Source organism: Carassius gibelio, chromosome B16 (assembly GCF_023724105.1).
Source record: "Carassius gibelio isolate Cgi1373 ecotype wild population from Czech Republic chromosome B16, carGib1.2-hapl.c, whole genome shotgun sequence".
NCBI lineage: Eukaryota > Metazoa > Chordata > Actinopteri > Cypriniformes > Cyprinidae > Carassius > Carassius gibelio.
The window spans coordinates 6,119,185-6,141,834 of NC_068411.1; the positions used below are offsets into that span (position 1 = coordinate 6,119,185).

The window sequence follows — 22,650 nt, forward strand, 5'->3', positions numbered from 1 at the left end:
CGGTGTGTTACTGTTTTTGAAATTAACAGCTAAATACCGTTTTGACAACTACAGTATAAAACTGTAATTTTACAGCCTGGTATTTAACAGCTATATGCTGTAGTTGTCAAAACAGTATTTAGCTGTTAATTTCAAAAACAGTAACACACCGTATTTTTACAGTATGATAATGGCAACCACAGCTGCCAGTAGTTAACTGTTTTTTTTACAGTCGTAGTTTTTACAATGAAACCACAATAATTTCAATTCTAAATGCTATTATAACCCTGCACATTATTTTTGTCATGGATTACAAAAAAGGAATAAAGACAAGTTACTATTTTTTTTTATTATTCTGATACAACACCAGATAAATTCTGCTCAATTATTTTAAACTAAAATAGGCAAATAAAAAAATACTAGTCAAGTACTATTCAGTGCATACAATTAAGCACCCATCAAAATGCAAAAATGGCTTAAGAAAAAGCAAACAAATACAAAATATATAGAATTGACTTACCTCTATATAAAATACAAATCTAGTGTCAAATGAGGCTTTGGCAAACATTAGCCCAAAAACAGTTGCACTAAGACAAAGTAATTATTTAAAATAAATAATAATAAAAATAAATAAAAACTCTTAAATCAGGCTTTAAAAAACACCAGCCTTTTTTAATATCTAAATAACTCTGTATAAACAAAATATAACACCAGATGACAATGTTTCTGAAAACAAACTGCATGAGTGGGGAGTGTCAGGTACATTTTAAATGAAGTGCCACTCAAAGTCCATAAGTCTTTTTAAAAGATTTGAAACTTTGTTACTGACGGTTATGGTCTTCTTCTGCACGGTTTTCCCAGATTTTTTGGACATCACCTTTCCCCTTGCAGCTTTGGTCCCCTTTTCTGGATTAATTCCAACAAAACGTCTGAAAAATAAGAGGATAATATCTTCAGTGAACAATGATTTAAAAGGAATAGTTAATCCCAAACAATAATTTATCCCATAATTTACTCACCCTCAAACCATAAGTGTATATGGCTTTCTTCTTCCAGCCATAATGCATAACATCCTTCCCAGCTTTGTAAAGTTTTTGAAGCTCCAATAAACGCATCAATAAAGCATAAAAGTAATCGATACGTATCCAGTGGGGTTAATAAATGTCTAATAAGGAAAGCCATGCCTTTTTTTAAGAAAGATTAGATTAATCTGGACAGGATTAGATTAATCTGAGGACCCTCGAGTTTGACGAAAAACAGTAGGTCATTTGCTCTGGAATTTTCACAGAGGTCGTGTGAGAAAAAGACAGACATGGCAGATTCGGACAGGATTCAAATCTCAAAGTACATCTGTCAAGCATAAATTTCTCTAATGTCCCCCTGTGAAGCTAGTCCCGTCCGAATAGGGCTTAAGACGTTTTGAAAGAATAGGACTTTGATATAAGATTTCATATGTCGCGTCAAAGGTCATTCTTCTGCCGGAACTGGACTCTATCTGGAACTCGCTTTCGGCTGTTTCTGGAAGCCAGTGATTATAGCTGATAAAAGTTATAAACATGGATATTTTTCTTACAAAAAACCATCGCTTCACTTCATTAACCCCCTGGAGTCGTATGGATTTTATGATGGATGGATGCGGTTTTTGGAGCTTCAAAAACTCGGGATCTATTCAATGCCATTGCAAAGCTGGGAAGCCAGAATATTATTTTCTCTTTATAACTCCGACTGTGTTCGGCTCAAAGAAGAAAGTAAGGATGGCTTGAGGATTCTATTGTCACCATACTAATACTAACATGTTAATTAGAAATAAATAAAATAAGTCCAAACTTGTTACCTTTGAAGGAATTCTAGTGTGGATGCTGCTTCCTCTTGGTACTGCAAATTAAAAATGTAATACGAAGAGAACAATGCAGCAAGTCCAGAGATAAAGGTTGGCTGCACACCCTCGCAGATTATTCGGCCTTCGAGGCTGATCATCCATTGTTTCATCCATTGGCCCGGATTATCACCTGGATCATAAAGGAATGGATAAATTAATGGTTATTCTATGATCTCTGGAGAGTTTGGTGTAGAAAAGGTAGTTAGAAATTAGTACATTATTTTATAACCTGAAAAAATGCACACAATGTCATGTCTTACAATTTAACAAAACCTACAATATCTTTATAAAAATAAAAAAAGGAAAAAGAAAGGTTGTTTAAGTCTGTTTTTAACTTAAAGGAGAACTCCGGTGTAGTAACACATTGGTACCAAGTCGAATGTTCTCTGGGATTTGTTTTCATTAAAATCGAATGTAAAGAGTTTTATCTCTAAAAACTGATTAGCTTATAACGCTATATATGAGGGCATATCCTAAGTAAAAATAAATAACTAGTTAATATCACTAAAAATGCTCAAAATAGCCCCACTCTAACACGGTAGCATAATAATAACATAAAAGTTCTCGGTAACACTTTAGAATAAGGTTCCATTAGTTAATGTTAGTTAATGTATTAATTAACATGAACAAACAATGAATAATACATTTATTACTGTATTTATTCATCTTCGTTAATGTTAGTTAATGAAAATACAGTTATTCATTGTTAGTTCGTGGTAATTCACAGTGCATTAACTAATGTTAACAAGCACAACTTTTGATTTAAATAATGCATTAGTAAATGTTGAAATTAACATGAACTAAGACTTATAAATGCTGTAGAAGGATTGTTCTTGCTTAGTTCATGTTAACTAAAGCAGTTAACTAACATTAACTAATGGAACCTTATTCTAAAGTGTTACCAAGTTCTCAAAACTTCGGTTTGTATGTAGGGACCCTCATTATGCTACCGTGTTAGTGTATGGCTATTTTGAGCCTTGTTAGTGGTATTAACTAGCGATTTCTTTTTACTTAGGATATGCCCCCATAAACTGCGTTATAAGCTAAACTGTTGTAGAAGAGAAAAAACTCTTTACATTCGATTTTAATGAAAACAAATCTAAGAGAACGGTCGACTCGGTATCAATGTGTTATTTCACCCAAGGTTAATTTTGCGCCGGAGTTCTCCTTTAATGCTAAGCCAGCCTCCGAGAGGGGAAAAAAGTGTACAATACAATAAAGTGTAGTGATTTTTTTGTAAAGACTCAAACTTGTCTTTGATTAATAAAAATGTCCTCAAATTCAAACCAGCACAGTGTAATAAAACATGATTCAAAGACAGTAAACTCTAGAATGAAGCACTTAAATGTGAATCCTTTCATAATAGTAAAACTTGTGTGAGCCTTGTTTTTGTAAAATAAATTGCAGACATGTCTAATATGATATACTTACCAAGCAGGATCAAACGAGGACTCACAGGCAGGTTCCCCATCTTTTCGAGGTCAGCAGGAGTGGCAGACATCTATTGTCAAAGATAACAATTTAAGACAACTGACTAATCTTAACGTGATACTTGCTGATAACGTTGATAATATTCTACAGAGGTAAAAGGCTTTTTGTACTCAGAACAGGAACATATTCAAAAAAATATTATATTTTGATGGGAGTAAATGATGAGAGGACTATCATGTTTGGTTGAACCATTCCTATACAGGTGTTCGTTTTAAGAACTAAAGATAAACTTACATTTTCTTGAAGAATGAGTCCATCTTGCTTTTCCATGAAGTGAGCCATTAGGAGTTGAACAATTTGGTATGTTGAATCAATGGGTTCATCTTTGGAAAGGATTGACTTGACTTCTGAGTTGGTAGGCTTGCTTTTAAAAAACTCTAAGATGCTCTTTCCACACTCCTCCATAGAAAGTTCAAGTGCACGCAGGACATTAATGTCAGTGAGCAGCTCAAAATGGGCGAACAGGCCTTTCTGAAAAAAGAGGTATGGCCACTTTTCCATCAACTCCGCAACAGAAGGTGCTGGCACACTATTTATTTGGCTCCGTTGCAGGCAGAAAGTTGTCTCCATCAGTTTTTCAACCTCAGCTTTCTCAGCTCCCTTTGCACCTTCTTGACAGAATAGATCCTCCAGCTTCTGACGTTTAGTCTCAATGGAGACATCAGTCTCATCTAAAGGAAGATCAGGCTGAAACCGGGTGCAACCATATGTGTCAGTGGGTCCTCTTTTAAGACCACTGGCAGCTGACCGGTGCTGTCGGAAGCTAGTGGCCCGGCTGAGGTTATCAATTCTATTCTTGATCTGGGCCAAAAGTGAGCTGTAACCTTCCCCTACAACTCGGCCATCATGAAGTTGATCCGCAAAGTTCTGGGGATATTGATGGACAATCGCTTTACAAATAGTAAGACACTGTGCACGTGTTGGTGTTGGCTCAAATTTTCTCATTTCATCGGCAAGCACCCTGACCATTTGTCGTCTTGCTGGTGGTGAAGGTCTCTTCCCAGAAGAGAGAGAAGACTGAATTTCTGCAGGCATGAGCTGCCATGGTACCTGAAAGGTATTTGACCACGTTTTCCTAAAATGGGATGTAGATGGTTGACTGTTTTCAAGACTGCTTGATCCTCCATCAGTAGTTACCGACATATTAGAAGAGCATGGCTGTGGTGAGGAGCTCCCAGCTGATAAGGAAGGAGTGTGCTGCATAGTGGTGAGATCCAAAGTGACAGTTTCTGACTCTGAGTAAAACAAAATATTGAACAGGTAGTTAAAATCCACACGATCTGTACAGACACAACTTGATATATACAGAATAAAATTGATTCAATTCCACACACGGTAACAATGGCCGGTTTTCTACAAATGTAGACATTGTTTGCATCTAAAACTATTCACATTGTTCATGTCACTACTGGGGTGAGTGCGCAAGCAAGCAAACAAATTGTTTAAGTAAAACTAAATAACAACGTTCATATCTGATGAATAGAAAATTATGTCCCTGTTAACATCTCTCAACAACCCACTTTTACATGTTCAGCCATTTTAAAAAGAATAGAAATATAGATGAAGATGTGAGATTATAATTACCCATTTTAAAAGCATTGAGAAGTTTTCTGAGTTTTATAGTTGGTAGTATGTCACTGATGTCTTCTTGTTGAACAAACTGAAGATCATCTTTGGATTCCAATCCCGAGCCTACAAGTTTGTCAATCAAAAGCTGTGTGGTGTTCTCATCATTTGACGGCAAAGCCCTGAGGATGATTTCCCTCAGTTCTCCGACCAAGGCGGACATTGCTTTAAATTGAGACAAAAGAATGATGAAGAACTATTACAGACATATCAAACACTGTGTATTTTGACAATGGATAATAATCCAGAAGGTCATTCTGATTAACACAAGTGTAGGATCCATTCATTGGTGTCAAGCAATGAACACCCATGTCAGGGATACTGTAAGTTTGGAAAAGTTCTGTGATGAAGTACACTGAAGTATTGTGTATGACTGTCATCACAATCCTCCCCACAATAAGCCCCTCATCAGTTTCATGAATGACAACATACATGTTTTTTTTGTATGTTGTGCCTTTCACAGTTGCCTCATGAGAAACCAAAGAATTTTCAGGCTGAAAATCATATCCAGATACAGACTCTCTTATGACATCATTGTAGTCACTCACCACAAACTCTGTTGCCTTTTCTGCTACAATAGAAGGAGGGAAGAGCTCACCAGCATGAAGAAACGCCTGCAGAAGCTGATGTCTTTCTGAGAGAGTAAAGCACAGATTTTTAAAGTTATGTAGTTTTCTTACACACTGTTTGAAATACATGTGCTTACTTTCGAATCTTAATGTCCACAAACGGATGAGTGGTCCAAAATGAATAATGAGCTCTGGGTAGTGGCTAAGGTAATGATGTTTAGGTCTGAGAGAGTAAGTAGGGAACATGTGTTTCCTAAAATATAGGTACTCATCAATCAAAACTCTCAAATACCCTATCTGACCACTGTAAATGACTGGTGCACAAACAAGTGCAACAATTTCCCTTAACAGTAAAATTAGTTGCCAAACTTCATTCTCACCAGGTGATTCAATTTGGTCACCAATTAACATTGGCAGCATCCTCAAAAAACACCAGTTCTGTACAGCATGCCCACTTAGCTTCTCACTTCCTGGGTTAATCTCACACGGTCTGTCACAGTTGTCATTACCTAGAAACTTGAACTGACTAATCCTTCGATTCAATTCCAGATACGTAAACTGTCTGTCAACCTTTACAAGATGTTGTATGCATAAAGCAAGGTCATACAACACAACACCTTCAAATAAATCATGTCCAAGGCATGGGGGCAACCCTGGCTGAGAGACATGATAGAAGGAGAGCTCATTGAACAAAGAGTCAAACTTGATGCCTCCACTATGGTCCAAACCCTTATCAAGGTTCTCAACGTGATGTTTGTAAGACTCTGCTGTACGAAATGTGGCTCTGGAAAGTGGATTTTCCTGAAAAGTATATTTTTCAATTTCGCAATATCTGCAAAAGTATCTACTTCCGCTGAAATTCTCCAGAAACCCACCAATGCTATGTGAGCCTAAATTGTCACCAGCTATTGCCTGCAAGATTCCTTTAACGTTCAGTCCATCTGGAAAATCTACGCCTGTAGTCTCAAGGTCTTTAAGGTCATTGATTAAGCACCTCATGACCAATTCTTGACCAAAGTACTTAAAGTCTTGTTCCCTGCAGAGAAACACCAGTTGCATTTGGTCAGTACTTGATCTATTATGAGGAAATAGATCTGCTAATGTGAGGTACATAGCTAGAATTTTATGCTTTTTTTTCCCAGACCCAAGAGGGTTCGCAACCTCAAAAGCATCTTGATATAAGACCAAGCCTAATGCAGATTCATCTGCATGATGCAAGTTTGCAGTTATGTTTTCACCATCCCAAACATCCTTTAAAATGTCCTTCAACCGGACACGACTGTGCACATCATTGTACTGTTCTCTTACAGACTTGCAGTGAAGGAGAGATTCAATTGTTTTTTTTACTGGTACATACTGCACAAAACACTCTTTACCTGCTTCATTCTGTCCTAGGCGAATAGGCACAGGCTCAACATAATGAAAGCTTTTCTTGAAAAATGTTTTTCTTCGCTGATCTGATCTTAATTTGTGGCTATTACAGGATGTAAAAAGATCTTCAGCTTTAAGATCGTCAAGTACCATTTTTATCATTGCTTCTGGAACATTAAGTGAGATTAACTTTTCCTGAAGTCTGAAAAGCAAATGGGACTGATTGATTTCATGTATTGACTGCATGTCTTCAATGATTGTCTGAATGACTGAGGCTGGAAGCAATAGCTTGGCTTGCAATTTCAAATAGAACAGAGCAAGATTCCTTAAAAACAAAGTGTTGTCAACATTTTCAGGACTAACATCTGGTTCCTCATCATTTTCATCAGCATCAGTCTGAACATCAATGTCTTGAATCTGAGAGCAGCTGGCTTCAGGGTTTGCTGTAATAGAGTCAATTAGGCCTTCTATATTTTTGTTATGTTTTCTAGACAAATGAGAGGTAAATGTTGATTTAACAGTAAATGTTTTACCACACTGCTTGAAAGGGCATGTGACTTTTCGTCCCTCTTTAATGTGCATTTTGACATGAGAAATAAACTCGGGTAAAGAAGAACTTTTGGCCCTACACAAATCAACATGACATTCCAAGGAATGTGTAGTGCACATTGTGGTTTCTGTCCTATATCCTGCATGGTGTCTGTACACGTGAGATTTCAAACCAGCATTTTTTTTAAACTTCCTATTACAGTTAGGTATGCAGCAACGAAAAACAATATTTGAGACATTGCTGTGTATTTTCATATGTTTCACATAGATCACAGGGGTATCACATGTTTTCCCGCAGAGCTGACAATGAAACATGTTGTAAAGAACAGATCTAGATAATAACTACCGAAGCCATCGATTCTCGTTAAAATACGTTATAAAATGGCTGAAACAGATGCAGTGCAAGACGCTGTTATGCTGCTATTAGTAGCTGCAATAAAGCCAGCAGCGGTTTGAAAAGGCACCTTTACAGTAGCTAATTAGACAAGAATTTAAAATGTTGTTCATACCTCACTTACCATTTACTTACAAAAAAGCCCGTTTCATAAACACTCGTAATTCGAAATTAAATTCGAGTTTTACTCGTAAAACTCAAACTTCATAAGTCACTTGCATGATTGGCAGTAGTCTACACACGCTATTTGAATGTGCATGCAAATCTTACCTGTTCACTAACCGGATTCACTGGATATTGCTATTTTAATTATAAGTAGCCTAAGTTGATAACAGGGCGATTAAAATAAGCGCGGAGCGGCAGATAATTTGTCTATGTCTCTAGATGTCTCTCATGGACTGAATGCGCACGTTAACATTACGACACAAGAAAAAAAAATACTGAATTATCTAGTTAATAACTACCGAAGCAATAGATTTTCGTTAAAATGTCTGAAACAGATGCAGTGCAAGACGCTGTTGCTGCTATTATTTTTTGCGATCAAGCCAGCAGCGGTTTGTTGACCTAGTAATTACAAGAATTTAAAATGTTCTTCACTACCATTTACTGACAATAAATAAATAAATTGTACATGTGCCCATTTCATAAACACTCAAACTTCATTATTCACGTGTATGCTTGACTAACTTATCCTACACACATGTTATGAGTGTGCCTGCAAATCTTAACCGTTCACTAACCGGATGCACTGGATCTTTATATTGTTATTTTATAAGTAGGCTAGGCTACTTAAAAGGGCGATTAAATTAAGCGCGGAGCGGCAAATTAAGTAATACCGGCAGATAAATTATTGTCTGTCTCTATCTCATGGACTGAAATGTGCACATAACACAAAAGAAAAAAAAAAGATTGATTTCGTTCATTCCCATTCATCTATTACTTGGATAAAGTTTGGTAAAATATGCAGGTTGGATGAAAATTAGGGATTCTTACCTGTGTTTGTGTAATAAAGATGGCTGTATGATGGCAGTCTGGGATCCGTCGACCAATTATTTGCCTATAACGTTAAGTTAAAACACATAATTTAATTGAGGCATCTGATTTAAATCACAGAAGCTTTATTAGAAGTTTAAGATGTTATATTTTAAAGTAATAGGTCATTTAAAGATAATAAAATAATAAGTTGCAAACCTACCTCAATCTGATATTCCAAACTGGCGCCTTGTGCTCATTGGATGAAAATAGGGTATAATACTGTTAAATAACAGTGTCAAATTGTTGTTGATCGACCACGCAACCCGAAGTGAACAAGTCTTCCCATAATGCATTGTAAAAAAAAGCAAAATGCTGTTATTACATGGAAACAGCAATTTGCTGTTAAATTTCCATGTAAATTTACAGGAATTTTTTACAGTGCACTTACACATATTCTCTTGACTTAATCATTTTATTAATGAGTTCAGAAAAATAAGTTATGGGAGTGGACATCTAGGAGGATGTGAATTGTGTGTTCACAATATTTTTCTCAATAATTTACAACTTCAGATCGATTCCAAGAAATATTGTCTACCCTCATTATCAAACTGAACTAAGAAAATTGATTACTTATTTTTTTATTTATCAATTACTTTTTTTTTACAGCTGAATATATATATATATATATATATATATATATATATATATATATATATGTATGTATGTATGTATGTATGTATATATATATATATATATATATATATATATATATATATATATATATATATATGTATATATATATATATATATATATATATATATATATATATGTATGTATATATATATATATATATATATATATATATATATATATATATATATATATATATATATTCATAGCTGATACAATACAAAATAAATAATGAATTAGAGAGAACTTGTTGCGCTCTCTGTCATGCACATACTGTCATTTCATTCAGTACTGTGTATATACAGTTGTGCTCATAAGTTTACACACCCCTTGAAGAAAGTGCAAAATCTTAATAATAAAAATAAAAATAATTAACATTATTGTTATTATTATTATTATTATTATTATTATTATTATTATTATTATTATTATTGCTATACTGTCCTGAATAAGCTATTTCACAGATGTTTACACATACAAGACAAAATAATAACTGAATTTACCCCATTCAAAAGTTTACATACCTTTAATCTAAATACTGTGTGTCATTTCCTGGATGACCCAAGATGTCAGACTACAAAGTTAAACAAATAACATTGTACATAAATTAAATCCCATCACCAGCACTTAATTACAGAAACCACTTAGTACTCAGCCAAAATCATCTCTTTGTCTCACTCTTAGCATCTCCCTCTCTAGCAATTATTGGCGCCTAAGAAAAGAAAGGTTTAAGGTTAAAGAAGCACAGAAAGAATAAATACATAAGGTTGTTAATCACAACAAGGAGCACGGGACAGGGTACCAGCCAGGATATTATCCATGCCCCATATAGAGGTACATCTCATTTCAGTAATTCAACTCAAATTGTGAAACTTGTGTATTAAATAAAGTAAATTCACACAGACGGAAGTAGTTTAAGTCTTTGGTTCTTTTAATTGTGATGATTTTGGCTTACATAAAAAAAAAAAAAAAAACCTATACACTATCTCAATAAATTATAATATTTCATAAGACCAAAAAAAAAAAAAAAAAACTTTTTAGTGAATTATTGGCCTTCTGGAGTATCTTCATTTACTGTACATGTACTCAATGATTGGTAGGGGCTCCTTTTGCTTTAATTACTGCCTCAATTTGATGTGGCATGGACGTGATCAGTTTGTGGCACTGCTGAGGTGGTATGGAAGCCCAGGTTTCTTTGACAGTGGCCTTCAGCTCATCTGCATTTTGGGTGTCTTGTTTCTCATCTTCCTCTTGACAATACACCATATATTCTCTCTTGGGTTCAGGTCTGGTGAGTTTGCTGGCCAGTCAAGCACACCAACACCATGGTCATTTAACCAACTTTTGGTGCTTTTGGCAGTGTGGGCAGGTGCCAAATCCTGCTGGAAAAAGAAATCAGCATCTTAAAAAGCTGGTCAGCAGAAGGAAGCATGAATTGCTCCAAAATTTCTTGGTAAACGGATGCAATGACTTTGGTTTTTGAAATTGCACCCAAAATCATCACAGACTATGGCAACATGGTATAGTGCAGGGGTAACCAACCCTGGAGCTGAACTTTGCAGGACAGTCTATCGCCAGGAGCAGGGTTGGTTACCCCTGTTATAGTGTATATTATTAAAACTTCATAATGTTTCACTTGATTATAGATTAAGTCAGGAATTATAGTTTGGAAAAAGTCTAATTAATAAAATGTTTACACATTATGTGAAACCTAATAAAAGTATATAAATAAAATTAAAAAAGACTTACTCATGTTTATGATCTCTGCTGAATAGAGTGCTTCATTCTTTTTTTCTGAGGAAATCTCAAATTTTGAGGTAATCCTCATAACATCTTCTTGGGGTGAATTATGTCCTATTCCTCTCATCGTGAAGCAAACAGTAAAATTAAAATAAAAACTTGAAGAACAGTCTCTCTGCTTTGTTTTCTGTTGAATGGGCGTATTCAAGCCGCGTGCTTCAGTGAAACATTATAATCTCAATAGCATGTTCAGCATGTGGGCGTGGTCGCATTAGATATAAAGAAGGGAGACATGAAAGACTGGACATCGCGTTGTTTTCATAAGGATTACTTTATCACAGAAGATTTGATTTCAGGAGCACTTGTTTAGTTTAAAAGTAGACACGTCAAGCTTTATATAGATATATCTCTCATGTCTCTTCATTGAGTATTCACTGAGTAACAGTTCATTTTAAGGCATTTAATAGCACGTTTGTAAATGAAGATCATCGCAGACAAAGGCTGCAGACAGCACACCTTGTTTGCTTTCTTTATTTTATAAATGCACAAACCTTTGTTGTTATTGTGTCTGTATACAAAAAGTAGACCCTTTACAGATTCGATTGATGTATTGCTAGTATCTATTATGCTATTAAATGATCAGAACGCTCAGGAAATCTTTGCAGGTGATTTGAGTTGATTAGGGGATTGGCATGTCACCATATTCTTATTTGTTGAGATAGCGACTTGGTGGGTTTCTGTTAAATGTGACCCAAAATCATCACAAACAAAATAACCAAATACTAAAACTATTTCAGTCTGTGTGCAATGAATTTATTTAATATACGAGTTTCCCAAATGAATGTTGAATTACTGAAATAAATTAACTTTTCCACTGTATATGGCAAATATCTAAAGAGTAGGACTGTAAATGTAGTCACCAAAGAACCAGACATTGGTTTGGGCTCTGTAAATAATGTAAAAAAGTCAGTGGATTATGGTCAGAGAATACCACAATAGGAGCGGTACCACTAGTCAAATAAACATCAAAATGTTGTAATGCCCAAATCAATGCTAATGTCTCTTTCTCAATTGTTGAGTAATGTACTTTATGAGAAATAAAATTGTGAGAAAAATAAATGACCAGATGGTCTACACCATTTTCATCAGTAATAATAATAATAATAATAATTAATTATTAATAATAATTGCAATAATATAGCGCCATCACCAACTTGGCTAGCATCAACTTGGACCTGGAAAGGTGACCCAAAACATGGTTCAGCCAGAAGGGGTCCAGTCATAAGGAACCATCTGACAATTTCGAAGGCCTGTTGACAAGATGAGGACCACTCAAGTTTTACTTTTGTTTTCAATAGATCAGCTAAAGGAACAAATACTGATGAGAAATTTGGACAAAAATTCCTATAATATCCTACCATTCCTAAGAAATGCATCAGTTCTCTCTTAATACTTGGTGGAGAGAAATGATCAGAACCTTAGTCCGTACATGTGTCTCTAGTGAACGTACACTTCACTAAATAAACAGTTACCTGCAAAGCTACCTGAAAAGCAATGCGCAAGTATAATGTGGTCAAATGTTGATTTAATTTAGTTAAGTTAATAGAAGTTGATTAATAAAATCTATTTATGGCATTATTTTTGATGGCATACTTCACAGCATTTTTACACAAGATCCTAAAACTTTGCATAGTACTGTAGCTTTGCGGGTTTCTTGAAGTCTCTTGGAGACATTGCCACAGTTCTTCTGGATTTAGTCTGTCTCAGTTGTTCTGTTTCTTCATGTTATTCCAGACAGACCGGAGGATGATGATATCAATGTAAACTGCCATTTCCTACTGACACACTATGTTACGGAGCCAACAACAGAACAGGAAACGTGCGGATCCAAATGCAACTCTTTATTAGACCACATGGTAAGACAAGCTAAGATCAGACACCGGCAAACAGGAAAAGAGTATACAAGACAAAGAGTGATGCATATGTAACCCAGGCTCAAAAACCTTTGTAGTCTAAATTAGATTTAAACACAGTCATCTGAATAGCTAGATACTGTTAGAGGAAGAAATATGGAACAAATACTAAATGTATATATATGTATATATAAATATTTTCCATTTGAAATGGGTTACTTGTTAGGTAAACTAAATAGTTGAAATGTAACTTTAATTTTGATTGAGCTCTAGATCTGTGCAGGTGAGCAGCCAATCGAGCGTAATTAGGTCAAGCTGACTCCGCCCACCGAGAGATGCGGCATTAGAGAGAGAGAAAAAAACTTGAGAAACAACGTGAATTAGAAGCTGCGTAAGATCTTGATTTATTTCATTTTGAGAGAGAACGCATGTGAAAACCAAACATTTGGAGTAGGCCATCATTGCGTCATCCGAGAGAAACCTGGAAAAAAACAGAGAAATATCATTAATACACGAGGGAATCGGCCAGTTTTGTTATTTTAGAAATCTAGAATCTGGATTTTTTCAATTCATGAAGATGGCGAGCCAACCGTAAATCGATCAGAAACAACTATCCTTTGTCTTTTTGGACATCTGTATCACTTCACTTTCGGCAGGACATCGCGTCGGATTTTTTTCTTTTGAGGTTTGAAACATCTGACATTTTCATTTTTCCTTTTGAGCATTGGATCACTGATTTAAAGGAACTGAGGAGACAATAACATTCTTTATTGTTCAGACTGACATTTTGTTTGAACTGTGCATTCAAGAATTACTGATACTGCATTGATACGCATTCATTTAGACTTTGTTTCGTATAAACAAGTGTTTACAGTGGACATTTGTACGTGTGACTAAACACAAGTCCTGACATTCGTGTTTATTTTATATTTACTGATCTTGAGTATACATTTGAGTTGTGTACATAAAAAAGGAGATCAGAAATTGAATGTTTATTACAATTTAATTTGCATTGGAGAGAAGAATTTTCTATGTCAAGGGTTAAATTTCAAATTCATTTAGCTTAATTGGTAAAAAGTAATATTTAAAGCAGATTAAATATTTCTTTTTTTGGTTTTATTATTTTTTTTTGTTTGTTCTTGTTATTTTTGCCCTTTATGCAGTGTCATTGATATTTTTTTTTCCCAACCAGTGTATCCTATCAATCGCGCTTACAAGTCAATTTTATCCAATATAAAGGTGCGCATTTACATCTATGTGTGTGTGTGTGTCTTGCCTCTTACGAGTTTCAGTCTCTTCTGATTTGGTCCTGATTTGCGAATTACAGTTTACCTACAATAACTGTTAAACCTTAGTGAGTTATTGTTTTCCCTAATATATGAGTTAACCCCTCTGTTTCATTTTACAAGACAAGGGTTACACTCATTTGTGGCGAGCCAGCCAGGAGACGAGGCAAAGGGAACCACACACACATAATTACTATAATTCACTTATAGTTCCTGTCTTGGAAAAAAAAAAAAGGTAACCGTTTTCAGTGGTTGTAGATATAGCGAAGTGAACAAATAGAACAAAATGGAGGTTGTAGAAAAAGAGTGCGTGAAAGTCCCAAATGCTATTTTAATTAATGGCATAACCGGAACCGAAACAGATGAGGAAATATTGGACTATGTGAAGCGGTACGGGTCAATAAATAGAACAATCCTAGTAAGCGATCCTAGCTTAGAGACAGAGAAGTCTTTAATAGTTGAATTCAACTCAGGACTAGCAGTGCAAACCCTACGGGCAGAGCTTCCCTACGTCCAACAAGCCCAAAATGATCCTGATGTCTCTTTCTGTGTTACAGCCCTGTCAGATACTTATGTTCAGAAGCTGGGAAAGACCACAACCCAGACTTACCTCAGTGAGTTGGAAACTTTGGCGAGACATAGTGGGGAAAGTTTTGAGGATGTTCTGAGGGGCATGTTAGTCTATATTCAAGAGGCAGTTGTGCCAAAACCATGTGCTGAGCCCACCCTTGTCGAAAATGATGACACTTTACGTCCCCACTCGGCAGATCCACCTCAAACTGATTCCACTCCTAGGCAGTCCAGAGTGCCAGCAAGTGCTGCACGACCTCACACAGTTCCAGCAGTAGCTGCAGCGCCATGCTCAGAATCTCCACCACTCACGGTCACTGATTTAAATCCACCTGCAGTACAAAAAGTTGTAGTGGAGCATCTGGTGCGCACTAGTGACCTTGCGATATCTGGGAACTCACCTTTGCGACTCCGTGCATTCTCCGGGCGAACTCCCAGCCCACCGAATGAGGTTAACTATGAAACCTGGCGTACCAGTGCTGAACTTCTCCTTCAAGACCCAATGGTCTCAGATTTACACCGAGTACGCAGAATCTGTGAGAGTCTTCTATCTCCAGCAGCAGACATTGTAAAATCCCTCGGTTCTACAGCATCACCTTCAGCTTACATTCAGCTCCTTGATTCTGCCTTTGCACCCATCGAAGATGGTGACGAATTATTTGCCCAATTTCTGAACACATTTCAGAACCCTGGTGAAAAGCCATCCGCTTATTTACAGCGATTACACGTGGCCTTACAGACCACCATGCGACGTGGTGGAGTGCTTAGCTCAGAGATCAATAGGCATTTGCTTAAACAGTTTTGTCGAGGATGCTGGGAAAGCTCCCTGCTTTTAGAGTTGCAATTAGAGCAGAAAAAGAACTCGCCACCATCCTTTGCCGAGCTAATGACAATGTTACGTGTTGAGGAAAACAAACACGCTTCAAAAAGTGTGCGGATGAAACAGCAATTGGGAACTTCTAAGCAACGTGTAGTAGTACAATCTCAGACAGCTATCGGAGATGACGTGACTCAGTTACATTCTATCACTGCTCAATTGGCAAGTCAAATAACACATCTCCAGAAGCAGCTTGCAGTACTAACTTCAAAACAGTCTAAGGACAAATCAAGTCCTAAGGCGAGTGCTGTCAAGTCCGTGAGTAAACAAAACATAAGTAGTCCTAAAGGAAAAGACAGAGTTTCGGACAAATCGCAGCCAGCTAGACCCAAACCGGGCTACTGTTTTAGATGTGGAGAGGAAGGGCACATAGCCAGCTCCTGTTCAAATGATCCAAATCCCACATTAGTGACAGAAAAAAGAAACCAACTCACGAAGCGGCAAAATGAATGGGATTTGCAGTATGGCAGCTCCAAGCCACAGTTAAACTAGCAGCAGTTCCTGCTACGGGGCAAGCGGGAACTGAAACCAATTTAGAGTGTCCCAAACCACATAAAGTGTTGATGTCACAAGCACAGGTGAACTCACGGCAGTCATTTGTTCCCAGAGGGTTAATTGGGACTAGATGCACCGCCCAAGTTGACATAGCCGGAATGACATGTGACTGTTTGCTTGACACAGGCTCACAAGTCAGCACCATCACACAGTCCTTCTACAACAGAAATCTCAGTGACCAACAAATTCACCCCTTAGACAATTTGCTTGAAGTCGAGAGTGCAAATGGTCAAAACGTTCCCTACCTTGGATACGTTGAAATAACTCTTACCTTTCCCAGAGAATTTGTTGGGGTCAGCATGGAGGTGCCTACCTTAGCTCTTGTTGTCCCTGATCTTCCTTCTGCCTTTCAGCCATCTATATTGATTGGCACAAACACCTTGGATGAGCTGTATAAGGACTTTTCGCAACAAAAACCCTGTTACTTTTCACCCTCTTACGGGTATAGGCAGGTTCTTAAGATTTTAGAGTTACGTCAAAAACAAGGAGTGGAGGGAAACGTTGGGCTAGTGCGTTTACCTGAGAAGCAATCGCAAACAATTCCAGCTGGTCAAACCACAGTTCTTTGTGGGACAGCTTGTGTACAAGGAGTGTACCCTGACAAATGGGTAGTACTCGAACATCCATCCTTTTCTTCCCTACCTGGTGGCTTGATTGTTAAGACCTCTGTAGTTACCCTTGGGGACACTAAATCCTGTCGCTTACCTGTAGTAATCTCCAATCCCACCGCTCACAACATAACAATTCCTCCTAGATGTGTTATAGCTGAGTTAAAAGCCGTCCAGTCTGTGATCTCAAATAAACAGTCCAGCAAAGAGGATGAAGTGGAGCCCATTCCAAATTCCTCCCTTGAGTTCAACTTTGGAAATTCGCCCATCCCACCTAGGTGGAAAGACAGGCTTACTGGACAGTTAAGGGAGATGCCAGAAGTCTTTTCCTTACATCCCCAAGATTTCGGGCGCACTGATAAGGTTAAACATAAAATTAACCTTGTGGACGAGACACCATTCAAACATCGGCCAAGGCCTATACATCCGGAAGACATGGAGGCCGTAAAGAAACATCTGCAGGAATTGCTTGATGCAGGAGTCATACGAGAATCAATGTCCCCCTATTCCTCACCAATTGTTGTCGTGAAGAAAAAAAGTGGTGACATTAGATTATGTATAGATTACCGGAAACTAAACCAACGAACTATAAAAGATGCCTATGCACTACCAAAATTAGAGGACACTTTTATGGCTTTGGTAGGATCCAAATGGTTCTCAGTACTTGACTTGAGGTCTGGTTTCTACCAAATTGAAGTGGAGGAGAAAGATAAAGCGAAGACTGCATTTGTGTGTCCTGATGGGGTTCTATGAATTTAACCGTATGCCTCAAGGTGTTACTAACGCGCCCAGCACCTTTCAGAGGATCATGGAGAAGTGTATGGCAGATATCAATCTCCGTGAAGTTCTTGTCTTTATAGATGACATAATTGTGTTTTCCAAGGATTTGGAGGAACATGAAGAAAGGTTGCTGAGGGTCTTAAAGAGGCTCAAGGAATACGGTTTGAAACTTGCCCCAGAAAAATGCATCTTCGCACAGACCTCGGTCAGGTATCTTGGACATATAGTGTCAGACAAGGGAGTGCAGACAGATCCTGACAAAGTAACAGCAGTCAAAACCTGGCCGGTTCCCAGAAATTTAAAAGAGCTTCGGTCCTTCCTAGGATTCGTTGGTTACTATCGTCGCTTCGTTAAAGATTTTTCAAAAAAGATCAAGCCTTTGAACGACTTAACTACGGGGTATCCTCCTTTGCGTCAGGGCAGTAAGCAGAAAGGCAATGGACATTATCGAAATCCAAAGGATTTCTTCAACACTAGGTGGACAACAGCTTGCCAAAGTGCATTTGATCAAATCATCGAGGAACTTACCACCGCCCCCATATTAGCCTTTGCTGACCCCAAACTACCATATATCCTGCACACAGACGCAAGCACCTTAGGGTTAGGTGCCGCCCTATACCAAGAGCAGGATGGACAAGCAAGAGTTATCGCTTATGCAAGTCGGGGACTTTCGTCTAGCGAATCCAGGTACCCTGCCCATAAACTAGAATTTCTAGCGTTAAAGTGGGCAGTCACTGAAAAGTTCCACGACTTCCTTTACGGTAGTACCTTTACAGTAGTGACAGATAGCAACCCCTTAACCTATGTTCTTTCCACTGCTAAGCTTGATGCAGTTGGGTATAGGTGGTTAGCAGCACTTTCCACTTATAATTTCAAGCTCCAGTACAGGTGTGGGAAACAGAATGTCGATGCTGACGGGTTGTCTCCGCGACCTTATCCAGAACTCTTTGTAGAGGACACTTCTTGCAATGAGGAAAACCAAATTCTTGACTTTGCTGAACGGCTCACTGCAGAAGCTGAAAAGGAAGAAATCAGCAGTGAGGTAGTAAGAGCCATTTGTGACAGTCGTCTTACTCAATGGTCTGAGTTTTCATGTGACTCACCTGCTGCTTTCATCAGTTCCCTGACAATGCAGACAGTCGCAGTGCCTGATGTTTATTTGCAAGAAGATCAGTGTGGAGGACTACCAACCATCGCTCACCTATCTCCTTCAGAAATCCAAAAGGCACAACTGGCCGATCCCTGTATTAGAGAAGTCATTACCCAAATCCAGACTGGTGAGACTCCATCAAGAACTGTCCGTAATGCTCTTCCTAGACTACCTTTCCTTCTTAGGGAACGAGAACGTCTGGAGTTCCAAGACGGAGTCCTTTATCGAAGGAGAAGTGTGGCTGATAAAGTTATGTATCAATTGGTTTTACCTGAAGAATACCAGTCTGATGTGTTGAAGCATCTGCACGATGACCTTGGTCACATGGGCATCGATCGTACTTTGGACTTGGTGCGGAATAGATTCTATTGGCCCAAAATGGCTTCAGACATAGAGCATAAGATAAGAACTTGTGGGAGATGTATACGGAGGAAAGTCCTACCTGAAAAAGCAGCACCACTCGTGAACATTGCAACCAACCGCCCTTTGCAATTGGTATGCATGGACTTTCTCACTCTTGAGCCGGACCGTAGTAATACAAAGGATGTGCTAGTAATAACAGATCATTTTACTAAGTACGCCCTTGCTATTCCAACCCCAAATCAGAAAGCCAAGACTGTCGCGAAGTGTCTGTGGGAGCAGTTCATATGTCATTATGGCTATCCCGAACGCCTTCACAGCGATCAAGGCCCCGATTTTGAATCGCACTTGATCAAAGAATTGTGCGATATCGCTGGGGTGCGTAAAGTAAGAACAACCCCATACCATCCGAGGGGAAATCCTGTTGAAAGGTTCAATAGAACCTTGTTAAATATGCTTGGAACCCTGGAGACCAAGAAGAAAAGCTGCTGGAAGGAGTACGTAAAGCCACTTGTACACGCATACAACTGCACCAGAAATGAAACCACTGGATTTAGCCCCTACGAGTTAATGTTCGGACGACAACCCAGGCTCCCAGTAGATCTAGCGTTTGGATTACCTCTCAGAGATAAGGCAAATACGACACACTCCCAGTATGTAAAGAACCTAAAGTCAAGTCTTGAGGAGAGTTTCCGGATTGCAGTTGAAAACTCCAAAAGGATGGCTGAGAAAAATAAGACTCGGTTCGACAAACGTGTGACGGCATCTGAGTTGGACAAAGGCGACAGAGTTCTTGTGAGGAGTGTTAGACTGAGAGGAAAGAATAAACTTGCAGACAAATGGGAGGAAACCATCTATGTAGTGGTAGACCGTTATGGCGATTTACCTGTTTACAAAATATGTCCTGAGTTTCAAACTGGACCAACTCGAACACTACACCGTGACTTGTTGCTTCCCTGCGGAACACTTTCCTCTGACGTGAGTGAACTTGAAACGCCAAGGCCAGTTCCCAGATGCAAAACACGCAGTAAAGCGAATGGTGAAAGTCCTGAAGAAGATATTTTTGATTCGGAAGAGGAAGTTTATCATTCAGTGCCCCAACTGGAGTTTGTAGGCGAATCTTTCACAGTTCATACTTCCAAAGAAATTCAACCTGGAAAGGAGGACATTGCCCAATCCTTGGGAACAGGGTTACTGAAAGAAACGCCAGAATTAGAGGAGGAGAACTTACCTGTAAACCCTGAGGAGAACTTACCTGTAAACCCTGAGGAGAACTTACCTGTAAACCCTGAGGAGAACTTACCTGTAAATTTTGAAGTTCAATCTGAAAGAGAAGAAATTGCTGATTCAACTCATGTAACTGGCTTGGAAGCACAAAGCCCAAGTTTCAATAGGGAATCTTCTGTGCCAAGGTTCAGTTCGGTTGAAGAGGAATTAAATGATGCTGAAAATATGGAAACCGACATGGAAGCCATCGAATCAGTACATTCAAGAAATGAGTTAAGGAGGTCTGTTCGGACAAAAGAGAGACCCAAAATCTTGACTTACCCCAAATTGGGAAACCCTTTGATAACCATAGTTCAGTCCCTTCTTCAAGGCCTAAATGAAGCCTTTTCAGAGTCCTTGCAAGAGTGTCCCCGTACGAGCTGTTCTGCAGCACAGGATTATACTGGCAATATGCAAAGGGACTTGCATGGTTCTATGGGGGGAGGGTGTAACCCAGGCTCAAAAACCTTTGTAGTCTAAATTAGATTTAAACACAGTCATCTGAATAGCTAGATACTGTTAGAGGAAGAAATATGGAACAAATACTAAATGTATATATATGTATATATAAATATTTTCCATTTGAAATGGGTTACTTGTTAGGTAAACTAAATAGTTGAAATGTAACTTTAATTTTGATTGAGCTCTAGATCTGTGCAGGTGAGCAGCCAATCGAGCGTAATTAGGTCAAGCTGACTCCGCCCACCGAGAGATGCGGCATTAGAGAGAGAGAAAAAAACTTGAGAAACAACGTGAATTAGAAGCTGCGTAAGATCTTGATTTATTTCATTTTGAGAGAGAACGCATGTGAAAACCAAACATTTGGAGTAGGCCATCATTGCGTCATCCGAGAGAAACCTGGAAAAAAACAGAGAAATATCATTAATACACGAGGGAATCGGCCAGTTTTGTTATTTTAGAAATCTAGAATCTGGATTTTTTCAATTCATGAAGATGGCGAGCCAACCGTAAATCGATCAGAAACAACTATCCTTTGTCTTTTTGGACATCTGTATCACTTCACTTTCGGCAGGACATCGCGTCGGATTTTTTTCTTTTGAGGTTTGAAACATCTGACATTTTCATTTTTCCTTTTGAGCATTGGATCACTGATTTAAAGGAACTGAGGAGACAATAACATTCTTTATTGTTCAGACTGACATTTTGTTTGAACTGTGCATTCAAGAATTACTGATACTGCATTGATACGCATTCATTTAGACTTTGTTTCGTATAAACAAGTGTTTACAGTGGACATTTGTACGTGTGACTAAACACAAGTCCTGACATTCGTGTTTATTTTATATTTACTGATCTTGAGTATACATTTGAGTTGTGTACATAAAAAAGGAGATCAGAAATTGAATGTTTATTACAATTTAATTTGCATTGGAGAGAAGAATTTTCTATGTCAAGGGTTAAATTTCAAATTCATTTAGCTTAATTGGTAAAAAGTAATATTTATAGCAGATTAAATATTTCTTTTTTTGGTTTTTTTTTTTTTTTTTTTTTGTTCTTGTTATTTTTGCCCTTTATGCAGTGTCATTGATATTTTTTTTTCCCAACCAGTGTATCCTATCAATCGCGCTTACAAGTCAATTTTATCCAATATAAAGGTGCGCATTTACATCTATGTGTGTGTGTGTGTCTTGCCTCTTACGAGTTTCAGTCTCTTCTGATTTGGTCCTGATTTGCGAATTACAGTTTACCTACAATAACTGTTAAACCTTAGTGAGTTATTGTTTTCCCTAATATATGAGTTAACCCCTCTGTTTCATTTTACAAGACAAGGGTTACACATAGGCGTGCGTGGATCTTAGATCTGCAAACAATATCCAATTGGGTAGTCCAATTGGGTCATCGGTATGAAGGCTATGATCAATCAATGGGCAGACAATTTCCAAAAGGGGCAAGACTAGAGAGGTACCACTAAGACAGGCAGAAGGTTGAGGCACAGAATGAAACTACAATGATTAAACTAAAACTAAGAAACATAATGAAACTCAGAAAGGAAAACGGCT

General features: G+C 37.9%; 2 protein-coding genes across 2 annotated transcripts; both read right to left on the bottom strand.

Moving 5' to 3' along the window:
* Positions 1-325: 325 nt before the first annotated feature.
* Positions 326-4,371, bottom strand: LOC127974663 (uncharacterized). Its single transcript, XM_052578099.1, has 4 exons — positions 3,584-4,371; positions 3,290-3,359; positions 1,814-1,988; positions 326-908 (listed from the first exon to the last, which is right to left on the bottom strand). The coding sequence occupies exons 1-4, from the start codon at positions 4,316-4,318 to the stop codon at positions 746-748; spliced, it is 1,143 nt and encodes a 380-aa protein (XP_052434059.1). The 5' UTR covers positions 4,319-4,371; the 3' UTR covers positions 326-745.
* Positions 4,372-7,497, bottom strand: LOC127974294 (uncharacterized). Its single transcript, XM_052577475.1, has 2 exons — positions 5,524-7,497; positions 4,372-5,140 (listed from the first exon to the last, which is right to left on the bottom strand). The coding sequence occupies exons 1-2, from the start codon at positions 7,495-7,497 to the stop codon at positions 5,114-5,116; spliced, it is 2,001 nt and encodes a 666-aa protein (XP_052433435.1). The 3' UTR covers positions 4,372-5,113.
* Between the last annotated feature and the right edge of the window lie 15,153 nt (positions 7,498-22,650).